This window comes from Caretta caretta, chromosome 9, assembly GCF_965140235.1.
Source record: "Caretta caretta isolate rCarCar2 chromosome 9, rCarCar1.hap1, whole genome shotgun sequence".
NCBI lineage: Eukaryota > Metazoa > Chordata > Testudines > Cheloniidae > Caretta > Caretta caretta.
The window spans coordinates 79,640,455-79,661,339 of NC_134214.1; the positions used below are offsets into that span (position 1 = coordinate 79,640,455).

The 20,885-nt window shown below is 48.4% G+C and overlaps 1 protein-coding gene across 5 annotated transcripts in view; it reads left to right on the forward strand.

The window, feature by feature from the left end:
• Positions 1-17,840, forward strand: part of EDA2R (ectodysplasin A2 receptor) — a 168,186-nt gene extending 150,346 nt beyond the window's left edge. For 4 of the 5 annotated variants that reach the window (XM_075132467.1, XM_075132466.1, XM_048864724.2 and 1 more), the window contains exons 3-11: positions 1,565-1,697; positions 2,997-3,107; positions 4,167-4,345; positions 4,814-4,899; positions 6,393-6,557; positions 7,049-7,195; positions 7,862-8,394; positions 9,273-9,324; positions 10,193-17,840. In XM_075132467.1, the coding sequence (XP_074988568.1) occupies positions 1,650-1,697; positions 2,997-3,107; positions 4,167-4,345; positions 4,814-4,899; positions 6,393-6,557; positions 7,049-7,195; positions 7,862-8,394; positions 9,273-9,324; positions 10,193-10,488 (1,617 nt within the window). In that variant the 5' untranslated portion in view covers positions 1,565-1,649 and the 3' untranslated portion in view covers positions 10,489-17,840. The remainder of the gene's footprint in view (positions 1-1,564; positions 1,698-2,996; positions 3,108-4,166; positions 4,346-4,813; positions 4,900-6,392; positions 6,558-7,048; positions 7,196-7,861; positions 8,395-9,272; positions 9,325-10,192) is intronic. The other variant, XM_048864727.2, reaches the window with a different exon arrangement.
• The last annotated feature ends 3,045 nt before the right edge of the window (positions 17,841-20,885 follow it).

Consider the following 20,885-nt stretch of genomic DNA (forward strand, 5'->3'; position numbering starts at 1 on the left):
TAAATCCAGCAATCAGAACTAGACCCAAGCATTGTAGCCCATAGGAGACTATACTATTATGTGTCATAAGCAGAGAATAGGAGGCACTGAGGTGCACTGTACCCGAGGCCCCCACAATGACAATGCTGTGTGAGCTTGTTTTGTTTATGTAAATTTCACTTACAAATTAGACTTCACAAGTAAATTGATGGCCTTGGTTTTGGTATTATACGAGAAAATTTTAAAAATTCCACTGCTGTAACCCACACCAGAAATTCAATAAAGCTTTCAATGGCCAGGTATTGCTAAACAGGAGTGAGGACCATGGAACCATAGATACAAAGGATAGAAAAGATTATGAAGGATAAAACTATATTTGGGAGGCCTACTCCCTACATCATTCCTATTATTGTCTCACCTTGCCTGTTCTTTTTTATTACTATTTATTTTTTGTACTAGGGTGTCACCTGGGGTCCCCCACCAAGATCAGGTCCCCATTGTTCTTAAGACACCCTAGTGAATGGTGCCTTTCCACTTCACTTGGGAATTTGCTCTTATTCCATTTGTTTTTATTCATAGATATGGGCCCAAATCAAAGCCTCCATTCCAAACTCCATATCTGAATGTTTTACCTCTATAATGAGCAGACGCAAAACCATGGATCTAAACAGTGCTGAACTTGGGGCTTCAAACACTGAACTTATCCAAAGTTCAAGGTGTTTGGAGTCAGCCTATTATGGAGACAAATTTCAGATATGAACTTGGATTCAAATCTGTGATTGGTTCATATTTGGGATGATGGTTCAGGCTCATTTCTATTTTTTTCTAATGGAAATAGGCCCTAACTAGACATTAATATTGAGCCTAAACATTTCCTCCTTTAGCTTCAGCCCATAGCTCCCTGACCACCATCTTCTGAGACTATGACAAACTCTATTTACTCTATCGTGTCAGTAATCTTGAAGCTATTTATGGACTGTGATCTCATCCCTTCTGCGATCTTTGCTTTACTGGGCTAGATAAATTTAGTGCCCTTAATTTTGCTCAGGGTATGTGAGTTGATAGTAATAACTAATATCTTGCTTTCTGTGCTTATCCAGTGGAGACGCCACATGAGATGAGTCCTGATTGTTTGGATAGTGGGAAAAGCCTGGCCAATAGCCCACTTCCAAAGTGCAGCCTACTTTGCATAGGGCTCATGAGGGTGGTAGGAGATCAGACCTGAGCGGGCTGAAAAGGCATAACAAGGAACATTTACTGAGGGGCCCTTTTCATTTTGTTTGTGACAAAATGAAATTTACAGTTTCAAATGGTGGCATAGATAGAAATGGGTTATGACTGGGGCAGGAAGAGAAGTGGAGAGGGCTCATATATCTACTGTTGTAACATCATTCTTTCCAGTATGTTACTAGGCCCTACTATGTGAACATTAGCCAGGCTGTCCTTTGACTTGCTCCTAATGAGGCCTGTGGCTGGACTGACAAAAACTTGCGCTCCATCCATTTTTGAATTGTTTCAAGTTAGAACAGTAGCTTCCTTTGAAAGCATGTTTCTCAAGCCCTTTGTACTCTTCTTTAATGTTTAGATTCCAATGAGCCGACCTCATGAGGCAGACACGGCGTTATTAATTCCTTTCCTCATTTGGTGCATGAGGTTATGAGAGAAGTGACATGAAGAGAGGCCCAGTGCTGGTTTTTACCCTATTTCTTGTCACCGAGGTAGGAACCCACTTGAAACAAATGAACCAAAAACTCTGCCTAATGTGTTTTAATAGCTTCAGTTTGATTTCTGTTGAATTCTCTCTATGTGCTCTGCTCTCTCTGGTCTGTATTATTTGCATGGTCCAAATTCCAAATGATTTCGGGGGGGGGGGGGGCTGAAATCCAGGCCCGCTGAACTCAATAGGAGTTTTGCCAGTGACTTCAGTGGGGCCAGGATTTCACCAAGGAATGCATGACCAGGCTGTAAGTCTGTAGGCTAGCCTTACCTAGTGCCTTTGACTAGTTCTGTTCAGTTTGAAGCAGAGGATTCGAATCAGTTTTGTGTCTTGTGCTGAGTTCTGGCCATGAATTCCATTCGTTGCATTAAAATCTTGGGTGGCAGTATGGTGCCCAGTAATATAAAGTGTGGCTTTAGTTCTTCAGAGAACTGATAGTTATCCCTTGCTATGTTCTGTGCCCCATATTACGTATCCCCAGATTCCTTCTGCCCCACTGACCCAAGACTGTGTAGTTAACTTATCTTCTCTTGCACTGTTTTCATGCCAAATCACATGAACATGAGCTCCTCTGAGTGGAGGTATTTGCCTCTCGCCAGCTCTATACCAACTAAGGCTCTGGATTGAACATCTGCTTTGTGTGCTCCATCCAGTTTGGTGCTCTCTGCAGATCTGGATACCACATTGGTGGTACTTTCCACTGCTCCATTTACGCAGATCTTTGTGATGCTTGTAAGTTAGGAATAGTCCGACTGTTTAGCAGACCAGGATAACAAGTTATTTGGTCTGGACTATGTACTGACCTCCCATGAGGGAAGCTGCTGACCTGAACTTAAAAAAGAGTGTCCAACATGAGTTTGGAAATAAAAACTGACAGCACCTCACTTCACTTTTAAGTGCCACCAAATGGACAGTTCAGCTGCATGACCTACTTACTTAAGTCCCTCCTCTGTCTCTGCTTAGCCAGTTGCACCTCATACTGCTCTTTGGGAAGAAGGCACATGGCTTTGCTCTTGCCAAAGTCAGGTTTTCCTGGTGCAACACAAGCATCTACTAAAGCAGTGATGGGCAGCCCGCGGGCTGCATGCGGCCTATCAGGGTAATCCGCTGGCAGGCCACAAGGCAGTTTGTTTACATTGACCGTCCACAGGCACAGCTGCCCACAGCTCCCAGTGGCCACAGTGTGCAAAGAATGCAGGCAAATGTTCCTTCCAATGAGAAAGCTTTGCCCAGTAAACAACATGCTTGGTTCACCTCAGGAGTGTTCTGGGACTTGTAGTAACCCCAGTTGTTTCTCCAGGTCCGAGGTGCTGCTCCAAACCCAATGGAATGCCAGGAGAGTGAGTATCTGGATGAGCACAGGAAGTGTGTTCCTTGCAGAGAGTGTGGCCCTGGATGGGAGCTTTCCAAGGTAATTTGGCTGCTCTGAGATGAACCTGGATTGTTGGCACTGGTGGTACTAGATGAATCCTCTGCTAGCCTTTACTAGAAGGATAGAGTTAGAGCTTTCTCTGATATGGGCGCCTGTGCCTTTAAAAAGAACAGAGCTTCATTTGCATGGGAGGTTAGACTATTCCACTGATCATAAGTGATGCAGGGATAGGGATAGGAGGATGGGAAGATGGAAGTACCATAAGTAAGGAGAGGTTTCAAATTGGTGCATCTTATTACGTAAACACCAAGGAGAGTCCATCCTCTCCAGCTCCCAGGGGAAGTCAAAAATCCCTCTGGTGGATAACTCCAGTGTTCTGGTCAGAGCTAGACAATGTCTCATAGACTTATAGACTTTTAGGTCAGAAGGGACCATCGTGATCATCTAGTCTGACCTCCTGCACATTGCAGGTCACAGAACCTCACCCACTCTTGAAATAAACCCTTAACCTCTGTCCTTGTGTGGGTCACTGGCAGCAGGTTTCCACCTGGGATCTCTGGCTCTATAAATGAGCGTCTATGCCTAAGCTAAGAGACCTAGCTCTGTTCACCAAGACTATAGACTCCTCAATCTCTATATATGATCCAGTCACCACTAGAAGGGGACAGAACGCCATACTGAATGGGTGTGATTTACACACTCCATTGAGGTTAGTGAGCTTGTATAGCCTTGACTAACTCAGGCTAATACTGTTTGATTCCAGCTGCCAGCAAACCCTCTCCTCCCCCCGAGGGCACAGCATTACACCAGCATCTCCCTCGCAATAAAACAAGTTTTAGTGATTGAGGCAATGTGTGAGCTATTGCTGAGTGCAGAATGGCTGCCCCATTTGTTTGCACAGGCACAGCACTGCTGCTGTCTGCTTCAGTGCAGTCCAAAGATGTGAGTTGCCCAGAGTGTGAAAGGCAACGGAGAACTCTCTCACTGAAGAGAAGCCATCTGCCTCTAGAGAATAGGACAGCTTCTTCCCTCCGTGGTATCTTCGGATCTGATGCCGTTTCTTTGTCTCAGACATGGCCCTGCGCTTGTCTCTTGCAGGAGTGTGGCTATGGTGAAGGAAGGGATGCACAGTGCACTGCTTGCCCTCCCAGGAGGTTTAAGGACAGCTGGGGGTTCCATGGTTGCAAACCTTGTCTTTCCTGCCCCCTCATCAACCGTGTCCAGAAATCCAACTGCACTGCCACTTCCAATGCAGCCTGTGGGGAATGTCTGCCAGGGTGAGTACAGCTGGCAGCTGGAACACCAGCAGCAGATGCTCTTGGGAGGGCATAGGGAGGTGCTGTTCAAAAAGATGAGATATACCAGGATCTGCAACCTTTGGCACGTGGCCCTCTAGGTTAAGCCCCCTGGCAGGCCGGGACGGTTTGTTTACCTGCCGCGTCCGCAGGTTCGGCCACTCGCAGCTCCCACTGGCCGCGGTTCGCTGCTCCAGGCCAATGGGAGCTGCGGGAAGCAGCGTGGGCTGAGGGATGTGCTGGCCGCGGCTTTCTGCAGCCCCCATTGGCCTGGAGTGGTGAACCTGTGGGAGTGGGAGCTGCGATCGGCCAAACCTGCGGATGCGGCAGGTGAACAAACCGGCCCAGCGCGCCAGGGGGCTTACTGATCAGGGTTGCCGATCCCTGATATATACAATTCTCTTATACCTTGTCCTGTTGTTAGAGCATTCTCCACTTTCTCTTTGGCAGGTTTTACAGTAAAACCCGGATTGGCGGGCTGCAGGATCTGGAATGCATCCCATGCACAAAGCAGACGCCTTCCTCTGAGCCTCAGTGTACGTAGCCCGCAGCACTGCAACCTGCTGTCTTTCGCTGTGTAACATGTCATTCCACAGGGCACGGGGTGAGCCCTGCAGGATTAACAGGAGATGGGAGGAGTGGTGGAGTGGAGCGGGGCAGTGGTGCATGTAATTCAGTATCACCTGTCTCCGACAGTGGCCACTGTTACACGCTTCAAATGAAGGCATAACCCCCCACGGTATAACTAAGGGTAGGTCTGCACTTAAAACGCTGAATTGGCATAGTTGTGCTGCTGTAGCGCTTTAATGAGGACGCTCTAAGCCGACGGGAGAGAGCAACTCTCCTGGTGGTTTAGTTAATCCACCTCCGCGAGAGGCGTTAGCTTCATTGGCGGGAGAAGCTCTCCCACCAACATAGCACTGTCTACCCCAGCGCTTAGGTCAGTATAATTACATCACTCGGGATGTGGATTCTTTATGCCCTTGACTGAAGTAGTTATAGCAAAGTAATTCTGTAGTGTAAACTTGCCCTAAGTGTGCAAAAGAAAATTCCCTCCTGACCCCTGCTGCCGATCATCTTTTGCCCTGAAACATGAAGGTTGAGGCTTTTTGTTGTTTCTGTCCTCATGAGTGTCCTTGCAGAGGCTGTGCTTATTCATTTAAATGACTAGTCCTTGTTTTGAAGTTTATTACGCTAGCTGTAGCAGAAGAATTCTGCCCCAGTGCGATCTGACCAAGGAAATACTGACAGTGTATGTATGGAGGGGAGGGGCAGCTGGGGCCAGCAGTGCAATGGTAAACGTGAGTATCTGTGTGGTCAGACTCAGCAGCTCAGCCATTCTCTATCCTGTAATGGTTTGTTATTTCTGTTGTTAAAAATCAAGGAAAATCATCCCCTTCACTTTGCCGTCGTTCTGCAGCCGGGAGATAATTTTAGCTGTTGTTTCTCAGTCCTCCTGGGTCCAGTTGGTGGTTCTGCCACTGAGTCACACTGGCTGTGAACAAGTCACTTAAACTGCTTGTGTCTCAGTTTCTCCATCTGTAAACTGGAGCTAAAAATACTGTGCTACTGGATGGCACTGGATTATTATATTCAATTTTCAAAAGCACCTAAGGGGTTTAGAAGCCTAATTCACACTGACAGTCAAAGAAAGTTAATGGACTTAGATTCCTAAGAGTAACAGGAGGTGGGAGGAATGGTGGAGTGGAGCAAGCCAGTGGTGCATGTAATTCAATATCCCCTATCTCTGACAGAGATTCCTAAGTCACTCTTAAGTGGTCAAAGTCCATTAACTTTCTTTGACTGTCAGTGGGAATTAGGCTCCTAAACCCCTTAGGTGCTTTTAACTTCCAGGTTGAGACCTCTTGTCCTAAGGGATTAATATCCTTGTAACTGGTCATGTACTAATCACTCCAGGCTGGATCTGTGCTGCACTGGTCCTGTCTGCTTTCTTTTCTGTAGCATCCTGCAGCTCACCATGTGGTGATGATGGGACTCTGACCTCTGTCTTTGGCTGGTATGTTTGCAGGCAGCTCCAGGTCTAGCCTGGTGAAGGCAGCGATTCCCACAGTACCTCCCCAGGACACTGCCCTCCTAGTGCTAACCAGCAGTGCGCTAGTCATCATTGCGTTGGTGCTGCTGGCACTCGCCATCATCTGCTGCAAGCGCTTCTGGAAGAGCCAGTGTCAGCGAGGTGAGTAAATGCAAAGCAGCATCCCTCTGGTCCTCCTTGCCCTGCCCCCTCTTCCCTAGAAATAGCAGGGAAGAGGAGGAGGAGGATGTAAGGGCTCAGATTCCAACAGCGTTCCAGGTGGGGCCAGCAAGGTTGTCACTTGCGAGGTTAGTGCTTTCTCTTCTCGGGTTTTCCCAGGCTGGGTCAAGACTGAGGAGATTTTGGCAGTTGTGGAGGTGAGGGGGCCAGGGCTAGAGCAGCAGAGGCTGAAACAATTAAGAGGATGAGGGAAACAGCAAGGAGGAGTAGGTTAGAGAGATACGATTGAGGGGCATTGGCACAGCTGCATGGGGAACAGTGCACGGCACTAGCCCTCTCCATGCCAGGAAGCGAGGCCTGATTGCTCCTAAATTTTACAGTCACCAAATAGATAGCCGTACCAGATGGCCGAGTGCATTCTGGGAAAACAAGTCAGGTCTTTGCTGATATCAGTTGCTCTTTATCCTTTAAAGTGTTTCTGAGGACCCAGAGTTTCTCGGCCCAGAGGGTGATGTTCTGGGCCTCAGCCATGCCAAGCAGGTTTCCCTGTGAGGAACAGATGTCTAGTCCCTGCTGCTTGGGTGTGAAGAACCTGAGCCCATGCTCCAGGCAAGCAGAAGGTAACGTCTCTCATTGCTCTGCTGCTTTAGCTTGGGTCTGGGGGGAAGGGCAGGCTGGGCTGTGACCCTCACATCATAATATCTGTTCAGTTTCCATTCCTCAGACAGGAAGGAGCACCCCATTGGCGGGCTGTCAAAATCTCTGCTGCCATGAGGCTTACTGCCAGGGTCAGCCCCTGTGGTCAGACACTGGAATAATCAAGGTGGACAGAGCCCAGTGCCACTAGGAATCTTCCTCAGGGTGAAAGGTGGAAGCCTGGGGAGGATTCTGAACTCAGAAGACGTTGCACTGGCTTTGGGAAGATGTAGGTTTCACTCCTCCAGCTTCAGTGTCTTTCTCTCCTAGGGATGTGTGGGTTCTGGAGGAGAGAGTGCTTGACTGTTGCAGTGGGAGTGACCCTGGAGGGCTGGTGATCGACCCCTGGAAGAGCGGGGAGCCTTGCTTTGTTCAGCAGTGCTCACTACCACCTCGCAGACAAAAGGCACTGAGTAGTCCTGTCCTGTCTGTTCCTCTGCAGCTGGAGACAGGCATTGGCAGTGCAGTGCCCCGGGGGAAATGGGGTTTTTAAGGAGTGGTTGACTGGAGGGAGGCCAAGCCCCGGCAGGTGGAGAGGCTGGTGGAAGGGAAACCAACATACTTTTAAGCCATGGGTTTTCTGGTTCCAGGTCCCGTTGAACCGGTTCAGTTCATTTCGGATGGTGAAGCCATAGGCCTGCAGATCCCTGCTCTCCAGCCCAATGCGGAAGCGATTGCCATCAGCCCCAATCCCAAATCCCAGCTGGCGAGGAGCGTCTTGGAGACCCAACCCCTGATAAGGAACTCAGGGTTCAGCGACTATTCTGCGGGGGTCTCGTCATCCTCTGATGCCAGGCAGGGCCCAGCTGGGTTCACAGAGGCCCTGACTCCCCTCTCATCATGTGCTTCAGAGATGCAACCCAGGTGGCCCCATGCCCCAGTGGAGTGCACGGAGCTAGACCTGCAGAAGTTCTCCACCCAGGCTGAGTTTACGGGTACCAAAAACCAGGAGGATGCAGAGAAGCAGGTGGCTCAGAGGGTCCGGAGACATACAGAGGAACTAACCCTTGAAGTGCCCCTGTTTGGTGCCCCTCTGATAACACAAAGTGAACTTGATCTGGACCCTGCCAGGGGGTCATCCTCATCCTTCCAAATTCCCACTGCTGAAAGCAGGGAGCAGCCTGTAAGTTTTTCCCATCTTGTCCCCCTCTGTATAATAACAGCTACTACGGGGCTCACACAGGGAGGGACGGGATATTGGAGGGGCTGGGGGTACAAAACGTTTCACCTCTGAGCAGGTTCAGATCTAGCACTGGCTGGTAGTGACCGTCCAAAAGTCATAACCATCTGCCGTTCAGTGAACTGTGTGGTATGAGTTTGGGAAGGGACACCGCCCAGTTCCCATTGGCCAGGGTAGCACGTAACACTTCCACCATTAAACTAACTGGTGTTGAGAGCCCAAGGGAAGTCGCCAGTTGTGGTGCTTTTTCTGTTTGCAAGGAACTGGTCTAAGACCCACCAACTTATCTAAGGGCCACCAAAGAGCTATCAGATGGTAGCAAAACTCAGTCACTACCAACCTGGGCTGGGTTCAGATACTCAGCCTGGCAAAAGGGCAAAGTTCAAGCATATCCTTAACTCAGCAGGAACTGTGCACTTCACCTGATCCTTGCATCACCCACGGATCATCTTTGCATGTTTGCCAGTATGGAAAACTGACCTAGTGGTGAACAACTCAGCTTCCCAGTCCCCTGAGCCATCTGGTCTCCTCACCAGTTTGTGACGGATTAGTGATTAACATAAGTCTAAAAAATGTCTAGCAGGTAATTAAGTTACTAGTTTAGGTTCAAGTACTTCTTTATTGAGATGATGGTTTGCTGGAAGAACTTAGAGCATCTTAATAGGGTTGCTGTCCTAATTGAGTGGTGATGTTCTGAATAGAAATATCCAGGCCATTACTAATACATGGTAGGTCCTGTGAGTGGAGCACTGACAAGATCCACATGTGATTGTTGCTCATTCTCTGATGAATCTCCCCAATCCTTGGGGTCTTTGTCTTAGCAGGTGAATGATGTCCTGAGCCTTGTGAGTGAGATTAGCAGAGCCACACAAGGTGAGTGGATGTCTGGGCAGCATTTTTCAGTCACGCCCTTGCTCCCCTGGGGTTCAGGTGGAGGCAGACCATGGGGTGAGGAGCACCTGCAGAGCCCCAGCCTGGCCAGTGTCGCACTGACTGTCGACATAGAGATCTGTGGCTGACCCTCTTTCATGGGGCCTGTGGCATTAATGCGGGGAATAGACAAGCCCTTCTGTGATACACTTTGGAATGTGGGTGGGTTGGGGGACAGGCACATAGTTTATCTCTATTAACAGTGAGGATCGTAGGCTCTGACTCCGTGGGTGCTGAGGGGCTGGAGCACCCATAGGGGAAAAAATGGTGAGTGCTGAGCACCCACTGGCAGCCTCCTATCAGCTCCCCCACCCCAACACCTTCCGCCCGCCGATCAGCACCTCCCGCCGCATGCAGGGAGGCTGGGAGGGAGGGGGAGGAGCGGGGACGCGGTGCACTCGGGGGACAGGGCAGAACTGCATGGGAAGAGGCTGGGCAGGGGTGGAGTGGAGGCAAGAAGAAGCGGAGTGGGGGTGGGGCTTTGGGGGAAGGGGTGGATTGGGGGCTGGGCTTGGGGCAGAGCCGGGGATCAAGCACCCCCTGGCAGTTTGAAAAGTCGGTGCTTGTGGTGAGGATTAAGCTCCCCTGGGGCTGAGAGGCAGGTTCCATGCGGCTAAGCTCTGAAAGGATATGCATTGGTGCCCTGTGGCAAAAGTTCCCTCTGTGGTGAGGCCAGGCAGAAGGGGGTGTTGCAGCTGCCCATCAGATGGGTGGGACAGGGGCCGTGGTATGGGCCTCACTGCCTTATTTTCAGGACACCCCTCCCTCGCTGAGTAGACAGGCTCTCACCTCACTTTTCTGCCATCCCCAGGTCTCCCCATAGCACAGCTTCCCCACTCCTTGGTGCTGTCACTCGGCTTCCAGTTGGACCCTTGCTTGTCTGGTCTCAAGAATTTCAGCCACGTGGGGGTGGAGCTGGGGGTCCCATCCCATCTGGTGAGCAGGATGTCTGGATTCAAGCAGCTCGTTGCTCACCTCGCCTCCTCAGGAGACACAGTCACTGTTCCCGCCCTGGCCCGGGTCCTACAGCGACTCCAGCGCTTCGACGCCTTGCTCCTACTCTGTGATCATTTCATTATGAGCCAGGCCCAGGGCTGCGAACACTAGGGGAAACCCACGTTGCTGCCTCCGCACACAGAGGGAGGGGCAACTCCAGGCATCATTTTGGCTGGGTGAATCTGGCAGCGATGCTGCTGCCTGGTTTCCTACCCACTCTTTGTGGGCTGTGTGGGGGTTGCCTTTGAATCCTTGGGGTAGAATCACAGTAGAATGATGAGTCTGTGAGTGCTCACTCAGCAAACTTCTCTCTCTTGACCACTGCTTGAGACCTACCTTGTGCTGGTGATAGCTGGCAGCTGCACGTGGTACCTCCAAATGCCACATTTCTTCATACGTGTTTATATTGATGCCCAGAAACGTGGCCCTCATGGTCACCATGCATGGTTACAGGGCCATTTGCCTCCATGGGCAGGTGTGGATTTATAATGGGCCCTTCAAGCACACAGTGTTTCCTTGAATCACATCTCAGCTGTAATGATTGAACTCTTTGAGTGAGGGGCTGGATGGTGGTGTGTGAAAATATCCCCCAACTCTAAGATGGAGCTCAGAGGGTCTGGACCCTCTGTGTTGGATTTCTCCCCTGCAGCTGATTGTATCTTCCTCTTAGAGACCTGATAATCATTTGTTCTTCCCCCCCACTTTTTAGATGTGGGCCTTCTCCATTTGGCAGACATTGTATTTTGCTGGCTTTCTGCTCAGCTTTCTGCTGTGGCTGCCTTTTTGTTTACTTCTCCTTTTGTGCATCGACCAGGGGACCTGTTCTTGGAGAAGGGTTGTTTAGCTACCACTCCTTTCTTTTTTTTTTGTTTTTTTTTTGGCCGGGGAGGAGGGACTCATGTGCTGAATTTCTGTGTGCCATACCAAAATAGCAGTGTGTTTAATTGTATTTCCTGGCTGTGGAATAGTACCGTTTTCATTAAGCGATATTTCTAATTGTGGGTCAGGATTTTTTTAAGCATGGTGGAGTTTGCTCCAGTGCAGATGGCAGGGTACTTGCTGCATTCCCCAGTCTTCTGCAAAGCACTTCAGCTCCCTTGCCCTAAGGGGCTTGCTAACGGGCTCCTCTGTGCTGATGTTTGGAGGACAGCACAGCACATATTCGACTCTTCTGCACATCTGAAGTTTTCAGAACACGTGACACAAACAAAACCCTTGTGGGAATTTGGATGTGTAATCCAGAGTCAGGGTCTCCCCTCCATTGCCCCTCCTGTGAGCACCACAGGGTCTCATCTTCTAAACACTAAATGGAGACCACTTGGCCTGGATGGCACCCCTTTGAAGTGCAGATTGGAAGGATGGCTTGGCTTTCAGCTCATCCGGTGCCCAATTCTCTTGCTGTAGGATGCAGGCCATTGCCATTGGCTTTTGTGGGAGATGCTCCTATTCTATGGTGGGAAAACAGAGCCTGTGGGGTTTAGTATATTATGTAGCTACAAGAAAATCAACTCAGTATAATAATGAAGGGTGTCTGAATGGCACAACCACTCTATTCCTTTGCCCTAGTTAATTAAAAACTAAAAGGATGGAACCCCTCAAGAACTAACTATGCCAAGTTCATAATGGGAAATGCTGGATGAAACACCATGGAGTATTCTCAGAAGTATTTTCTCACTGCTAGTGTAATGTACTGCCATGTGCATAACGCCCCCTACTGGAATTAATCAGACCTTTGGGTGGTCAGGTTCTGATTATTAGCCTGTGCAGGGAGGCTAAATACTACTCCCAGGGTTGCCATTTGCCTGCAAGAGGCTTCTATTGGAAGAGCAGGAAAGTATGACTTCTCATCCCAGTGCCATGTGTATTTGATTTAGCTGAATGACTCTGGTGTCCAGAGGTTTGTTTCCTGGCCATGTTATGCTGCCTGTTAAAGTAATCATGCCATTAGTGGCGAAGCGGCCTTATTTTAACATAATGTGTTGTTCAGACTAAAGATGACCTCATTTTCTGGTTTCTGAGAATGGCTGTTCCATAGGGACACACTCTTCTGACTTTAATTTTCTCTAGGAGGATTTGTCAGAGCTTGCCATGGTTTGGCTGTGTTAGACTTCCTGAAGTTCCTGGAACTGGTATCTGGAGGCAGCTTCCAAGGTTGGTGGCTGCAGGTTCTTGTGCTATTTTCTCAAAGCTGCCACCAGCTTCTCTTGTTACTGTGCATTAAGTAGGAGCAGGTTACACTTTGAACTGCTATCTGACAAATTGGATTGGTGGGAGGAAGTTGTAGAATATGAAACAATCCAAGTCTCCTGTAAGGCTGGAGAAATCCTGCCACATGACACACCCCACACCTCCCGGAGAGAGGATAGGAATCCAGCCCTGGTGATCAGCTGCGATAGTCTGTTTTGTGGTTGCAGAACACACCCACGGTCCATTCATGAGAGGACCCTAGCACTCAGGGCATGTGACATACTCTGTTATATTGATGTGTTTTTCAGCCCTGGCACTCAGCTGTGATGGATTCCTTTCATAGTGAGGTCATTTTCACAGAGCAGCTGCTTCAGAAGGAGAGGCGTTGCTGGGAGCCTGATTGCAATCAGCACTTTGCCATGAATTCAGACAGATGCGGGTTTTCATTCGGATTCCATAAAACACATTGTTTCACTGTGGTTCACTCTAGGTGGGATTGAGTGTGGCTCTGTCAAGTGGCAGATGACATAGGCTCCCTAGAACACCATCTTCAGGTGGATCTTTACTTCATTGGTGACACAACCTTGACACCTAGTGGATGGGGAAGGAGGTGCCTTTCTAATAATCTCTCCTGGGTTCTTGCCCAGTGTGTGGAGCTGGCTGTTTCAAACAAGAATGGAGAAGAATGTGGCTAGCTCCACATTGCACAGGGTGATGGTGTTGGGCTGCATGACATTTCCCATGTGTGCTGTATTTTGCTGCACCTCAACACGTGGGGATTGCTTTTTTTAGTGAAGGCTTGAGACCGATATCTGGGGCTGGCGTTGGAGTTACCCCATTTAGTCTGTTTCATCCTGCTACACCCTTGAGGGTTCAAGTCCAATGCAGAGTTAACCTCATGAGCTCTGGGATATACTCAGAGTTTCACTGATGCTAGGGTCCCTAGAACAATACTGGGTGGTGAGGAGGGAGTTTTGCTGAGCATACATAGCGCTGCCAAAGTGCATAGGCATAGGGTGCAAAATATCAGACCATCTGCATCCAGTTAGCATTGTGGGCACTGTTCATCTTCCCAAGAGCTTTGGGAAAAATGAGCTGGACTGTCCCTGATTAAACCCTTCACCTTATCCCAGCTAAGAACCATAAGCTGTTGACAGTGCTGTGCTGTCTTAATTTCATTCACATTGCCTGAGCATCAGTGGAGTGCTGGGGACCACACTGGTACATTTGAGAACACCGTGTTCCGGGTATGTTTTGCAGAAGTTGAGGGGCTAGAGAGCAGAAAGGGTGGTGGTTTTCCCTGTGTTTAGTAAACAACTCTCCAGAGCGAAAAACATATTGCTTATGACAGTCACCAAGGGTGCTTGGCAGCCATCAAGCTATAAAGGGACAAAGCAGAAGGATGGTCTTGTGGATAAAGCATAACACGAAGTCAGGAGATTTGCACATAGCTATGCCACACATGTTGAATGTGTCTGGGAGGTCACTTCACCTCTCCATTCCTGTTTCCCCACTTCTAATGTAGGGACAATAATACTCTCCTCCCTCGCAGATCTGTTGTGAGGGCTACTCCATTAATGTTTACAGCCTCCTTTGGAACCCTCAGACGGGAGGCAAATGAGAATGACAGGGCTGTTCTAGTAGGATAAAGCCTGGTCCCATTAAAGCCAGAGGCAAAACAATCATTAACTGCAGTGGGATCAGGATTTGGCCTGTGGTACATGGTTCCTCCCTTTCCTAGCCTGTGTCTCAGGCTCCCCTCTTCTCCCTTTATTTCTGTGCATTTTCCTGCCTTTTTCCTGCCCTCTTTCCCCTAAGTTACATTTTCAGACTATTTACAGTCCAAGAAGTGTGCACTGTTCTGCACTTTTCTGATATCAGCTGTGTATCCCAGCCTCGGACAGAAACGCCAGCTCTCTTTTAAGCCCAGGATAGGCTGCCATCTACTATACCCTTTGTGCACTCAGTAACGCCCCTGATCTGTTGTTCTGAGTAATGTCTGAATATTTTTAAGACTAGAGCTCTGATTAGAGAGCCCCTGGTATCGACAGTTCCAGTGTTGGGCTAGCTAAAACCATTTCATTACTAATTAACTGACATGTAAAGGCTGTCTTAACAGACTGACATGTATTGTGATTTCATTATTAAATGTTACGGTTGAAAGTTTGACAATAGGAAATGCATATATCAAAACCCCATTGGGTTCATCTGATCATAGCAATCCCTTGGCTGTTATCATAGCTCTGGGTGCCTGAAGTTGGCTGAGAACACAGACCACATGGGAATGTGTAATTAGATTATAATTAATTGGTGTTTGCCTTTTATGGAGTAATTAAAGGCATGGTTTCTCCCGGCAGCCAGCAGGGGGCAGTATTGCCTTGTTTAAACTCAAGTGCGCATTTTGCCTGGATGGTTTGTTACTAATAGACATTGGTATCTGTTGAGGACAAGTCAACTCATGCAGGGCATGGCCACCTAAAGCTGGACATGATGCTTTCCCTGTCTGCTATTCACCTCTGGCAAAGTCAAGGTCAACTTGTTGCAGTTTTTGAGATTGCCTTGCAGTAAACAGAGGTATTGAACGTTTTATCCCTTCTAAGTTAAAATGTCAATAAATTATCCCTCATTACTTGGTTACTTAACTATGCAGCACTAATTAAAAAGGTGCCTGAAATGTAAAACATCTCAGGGCAAATGCAGATCTGGGGCCAAGATCCTGATCTCTGTTATACCGACATAAATTTGTAGTAACGTCATTGACTTAAGTGGCTACTCTGGATTTACTCCTATACCAGTGAAATCAAAATCTGGTCACTAGTGTGATGGATTTTCACCTGCCCTTCATGTCACCAACTATGGGTTATTGGAATCAATGGTAGTTCTGCCCCATGAGTTAGTTTTGCAAGCTGAGTACATCAGCTCCCGTTGACTTCAGGGGGAGCACTGAGAGTGCTCAGCAGTGCCCCCATGCAGGATCCAGCCCAGTTTGAATGTAAGGCTTTCCCTTGTCCTTCATTTGTTTCAGGGGCTGCTGTGTCTATTAGTGCTCAGCAGCATAATCATGTAATTAAGAGTGAATGATCCTCTGGAGTTACACTCTGGGAGAAAAAGCTAAACTTGGGTAAATGCTGCTGATCCTTTTGTAAGTGTTAACAATCAGTGATTTCTGTATGTGAGTATTATAATGTGTGTTGCAAATTCTTGCCACTTGCTGATGTGGTGTTTGTCCTTGCTGATCTCACCTGGTAGCCTTGCTGGTGAATGGGGAAAGCACAATGTAAAGGAGTTTTTCCTTTTGAAGAATTTGGTCTAAGCGAACATGTCCTTTCCCTAGTTCAAGGTTTTTATGTATATATTTTAAGGTGCCCTATCATTTTTAAGCTGCGTACTGTGTTGTTCAGAGGCTGATCAATATTATTCATTGACAAACCTTATTAACTTCTGCCTTAGGAATGAAGCAGTTGCGATGTAAGGTTCTTTGTTCAAGTACAGCATGCAGATAAGCTACTGTGACGCACACTCTGGCTGTATTCACTAGACCAATCACAGTGTAGCTGTTCAATTATGGTGTATTTAATGAAAGTGTGTTCATTAAATACAGGATGGGACTGTTTTTGCCTAGTTTAACTGGATTCTAGTTACTCTTCTGCATGTAGCAAATTAGGGGCCCAAGCAACCCCTTATGCAAGTAATTCTTGTGTGAGTCATCCCATTGGCTTCAATGAAATTCTTTGAAGAGGATTGATTGCCTGAGTAAGGGGTTGCAGGACTGGGCCTTTAATGGTTAGGAAAAATGTAACAGGAGTTCAAGGTCTTGCTTCCAGGTAAGTCGATGGCAAAACTCCCTTGACTTCAGTGGGAGCAGGACTGGGCCCAAAGTTATTTACTAATGCCAGAATTTTAAAGAGTGGCCCACTGCTTTTGGGTGCCCAGCTTGAGATGCCTTGGATTTGATTTTCACAACTCCTGCAGAAGTCTATGGAAGCTGTGGGTATTTAGCACCTCTGAAAATAAGGCTCTGGTCATCTCAGTTTGGCCCCCAAAATTGTGCCATCCACAGTCAATGGCCATTTTGAAGGTTTGGCTGTAAACCAGCCCACACTAGGGGCTTTGTACCACTTTAACTATGCTGGTACAATGTGTATGTAGATGAGCCCTAGTGAAAAAGGTCAGTGAAGCTGTTCTTTTGTGAAGACACAACTGAACCACACAACCTCAGGCCTGGTGCAAGGCTGCAGTTCAGCTTGCAGGGTTTCTAAAGAAGCGGCTTTCTTGGAGCTGAGAGGGCAGTATTGCATCTCCATTTTCAGAGATGCTTGAAACAACACCCTAAGGGGTCGGCAACAGTGAGATCTGTTCTTGACTTTTTTTTTTTTTTAAGAAAAAGTTCAGCACAGTGCATGGGATATGAAATTTCCAGAAATCTGTGACTTAGTTTCTATTTTAATGTTGAACAAACTCTGATGTGGGGAATCTCCAGAGAGTGTGAATCTTGCATTTCGGTGTAGAAAGTAATGCTGAGCAGAGATGGCTTATAATGAGCTAAAGGAAATAAAATTATTCAGCCTCTGTAAGAGTTCAATTGGGAATAACTGATTTCGAAACATGGAAATATTTCCTGGCTCGACTTCCTTTTTCCCAGTCATGTCTCAGGCCCTAATTCAGGAAAGAATGTAGTAAAATCCTTAAGTCCATCCCTGTTTAGGGCAGCAATTAAGCACATTTTTACCTTTAAGTGTGTGCTTAAGTCCAGTTGACTTTAATGGCATTTAAGCATGTATTTCAAATGCTGTCTTGAACAGGGATACTGAATTGAATTAGCCTGAATATGCTGTTAGGTGAGCAGGTAGCTGCTGGGAAAGCTGTTTTAGTGCTCCAGGCACCCTTAATTCTCGTGTGTTCAGAAAGCTCTAATTAAAGTGCTAGGAGGACATCCTCATAGTACTCATCCTGGTGCATCTCATGAGGTTTTTGTTGTTGTTTTCAATTGCTGTAGTCAGGGATTGCCCAGGGAAATACATAGGGTTTGTGTTTTTTATGGTGAATGTTATTTTTGTAAAGGTTGTGAACAGGTAATTTATATTTTTGTAAATTCACTGGCATTGTAAATCAGTGCTGTAGCTCTTTCCTTTCCCCCCGTCACCTGTTTTAAAAAAAAAAAAATCCTGTGTTTTAATGTACTAGGGAATGTTTTGGGGCTTCCCACATTCCCTCTTGGACTCAATGCTCTTGAATGTTTTTTGTATTTGTAGTTAAATAAATTTTTAAGAAGGAAATATTGGTGGTTTTCAGTGAGTTTTTTCCCCCCATTCTGTTTGTCCGACATATACAGAGTAAGACACAGAACTACAAGATGTTCCACATGATAGGAAAAACAAAAACCATGTGAGGAAATAAGATATGACCACACATAAAGGGGCAGAGTTAAGGTTATATGTGCAATAATTTGAGTTGGAGCTGTGGTTCTTAATCTGTGAAAATGAGACAACTTGTTTAGGTATAGAGGTATAGGTACCTAACTTCAAACACTCAGTTTTGGAAATATTAGTCTGGTCTACTCTTGAAAGTTGTACTGGTACTGGGGTAATATTTTTTCACTGAAATACTTATGCTGGTACAAGCCCTAACGTGGACACCATTACATTGGTCTAATGGTGCCTTATACTTGTATAACTTATTCCTGTATAGGAAGGAGAATAAGCTATACCCCTACAAACACCTTTAGAGTGGTATAATTATGCCCACACTAGGGGCTTTGTACCACTTTAACTATGCTGGTACAATGTGTATGTAGACGAGCCCTAGTGAAAAAGGTCAGTGAAGCTGTTCTTTTGTGAAGACACAACTGAACCACACAACCTCAGGCCTGGTGCAAGGCTGCAGTTCAGCTTGCAGGGTTTCTAAAGAAGCTGCTTTCTTGGAGCTGAGAGGGCAGTATTGCATCTCCATTTTCAGAGATGCTTGAAACAACACCCTAAGGCAGGGGTCGGCAACCTATGGCATGCGTGCCAAAGACGGCACGTGAGCCGATTTTTAAGGCACGCTGCTGCCTGCTGGATCCCAGGTGCCGGCCCCGCTCAGCCCGCTGCCAAACCCAGGCCCACAGGGGACTGAGCAGGTCCAGCGGCCGGGATCACGGCAGGCAGCAGTATGCCATTAAAAATCCTGCCCGCCCCGGCCTGCTCTTCTCCGCCCCCCACCCATGGGGGCAGAGTGAAGAAGCTTGGTCCTGTTGGCTGCTGCTGAAGGGCTGGCAAGCTCCCCTCTCCCCTGCCTCTTCCCCTCGCTGTGCTGGGGTCCTGCCCCTCCTCCTCTCCCTCCCTGCCACCATCAGCTGATGGCCCTTGCGAGGGAGTGGGAGAAGCAGAGCCGCACCATGCTCGCTGCTCTGGGGAGGAGGTGGAGAAGAGGTGGGGATGGGGCCTTGGAGAAGGGGGTGGAATCAGGGCATACCCCCTCCAGCCCCCTGCCCAGAGCGGCTCACGGCAGGCCCCTAGCCCTCAGCTGTGACCCCTGCACCCCCACACATCCCAGCCCTGACCCCTGCACCCCCACATATACCCAGCCCCCCACATCCCATGCCCTGACTCCTGCACCCCCTCACCCCCCCAGCCCTGACCCCTGCAACCCCCCACAACCCAGTCCTGACTCCAGCACCCTCCTCACACACCCCCAGCCCCCTGTCCTGACTCCTGCACCCCCCACACATATCCAGCCCCCCCACACCCTAGGCCCTGACTCTTGCACCCCCCACATTCCCACCCCCATCCTGAGCACCAAACGGGAGCTCCTGCACCCCCCACCACATTCCCACCTGCACCCCTCGCACCAAATGGGAGCTGCTCAGGTAAGTACTCCACATCCAAACCTCCTGCCCCAACCCTGAGCCCCCTCCCTCATTCTAGCTCCTGGCCAGACCCTACACCCCAACTCCCAGCCTGCTCCTTCACCCCCAGCCCTGTGCTCAGTGCACTCCCTCTCTCTGCACTGAGCTGAGTGTGGAAGAGAATGGGCTAGAACCAGGGAGAAGGTAGGTACCTTCTGGTGCAAGGCTGCAGTTCAGCTTGCAGGGTTTCTAAAGAAGCTGCTTTCTTGGAGCTGAGAGGGCAGTATTGCATCTCCATTTTCAGAGATGCTTGAAACAACACCCTAAGGCAGGGGTCGGCAACCTATGGCATGCGTGCCAAAGACGGCACTCTATGTGGACAGGGCTGGGATCCCAGACTGGCAGTGGGCTGAGCAGGGCTGGCAGCCGGGACTCTGGCTGGCAGGAGCCGGCGGATGGAATCCTGGACCAGCAGGGGGCTGAGTGGCAGCTGGCTGAGCCACTCAGCCCACTGCTGGTCTGGGGTCCCGGCCGCCAGCCCCTTGCCAGCCGGGGTCCCGGCCGCAGGCCCCGCTCAGCCCGCTGCCGGCCTAGGTGAACAGAATCCCAGGCTGGCAGCAGGCTGAGCAGGCCGGCGGCGTAAGATCAGCATTTTAATTTAATTTTAAATGAAGCTTCTTAAACATTTTTGAAAACCTTGTTTACTTTACATATGACAATAGTTTAGTTATATAATATGTAGACTTATAGAGAGAGACCTTCTAAAAAACGTTAAAATGTATTACTGGCATGCGAAACCTTAAATTAAAGTGAATAAATGAAGACTCGGCACACCACTTCTTCAAGGTTGCCGATCCCTGCCCTAAGGGTATGTCTATACTGCAATTACACCCAGACGGCTGGCCTGTCCTAGCTGACTTGAGCCAAGGGGCAGTAGATGTTCGGACTCAGGCTGCAGTCCAAGTTCTGGGACCCTCCTAGAGCCCAGGCTCCAGACTGAGCCTGAATGTCTACATGGCAATTGAACAGCCCCTCTAGCCCATGGGCGTCTAATTGCACTGTAAACATACCCTAAGAGTTATATTGAAATGTAGAACTCGATGCTGTGCTAAGCACAGCCAACCCGGCTGGAGGGCTACAAAGTGTAAACAATGTTGATTAGTCTGCCTGGGCTGATGTTTTCGGTAAAATGTGCCATGCATTCTTCAACCCCTGCCTGGATGGTTCCAAAGTCCTGGTCCAGAGTTGAAGGGAATGTTTCCAAGCAGATCTTGGGATTTTGGCTAAGAGCTATGAAGCCTGCTCACAGAGAACAGCTTGACTTCATAAGGGCTGGCATATTGTGGCTCAGTTTTGGAGAAGAATCCCAGATTTGCCATGCTGGAAGAGCAGGATTTGAAGAGAATTTCCCTGCAGATTGTTGTGGCTGGACTTCAGAATATAACTGCTGAATTTTCACTTAGCTCACATCCTTTGGCTTCCAGATGACTGTAAC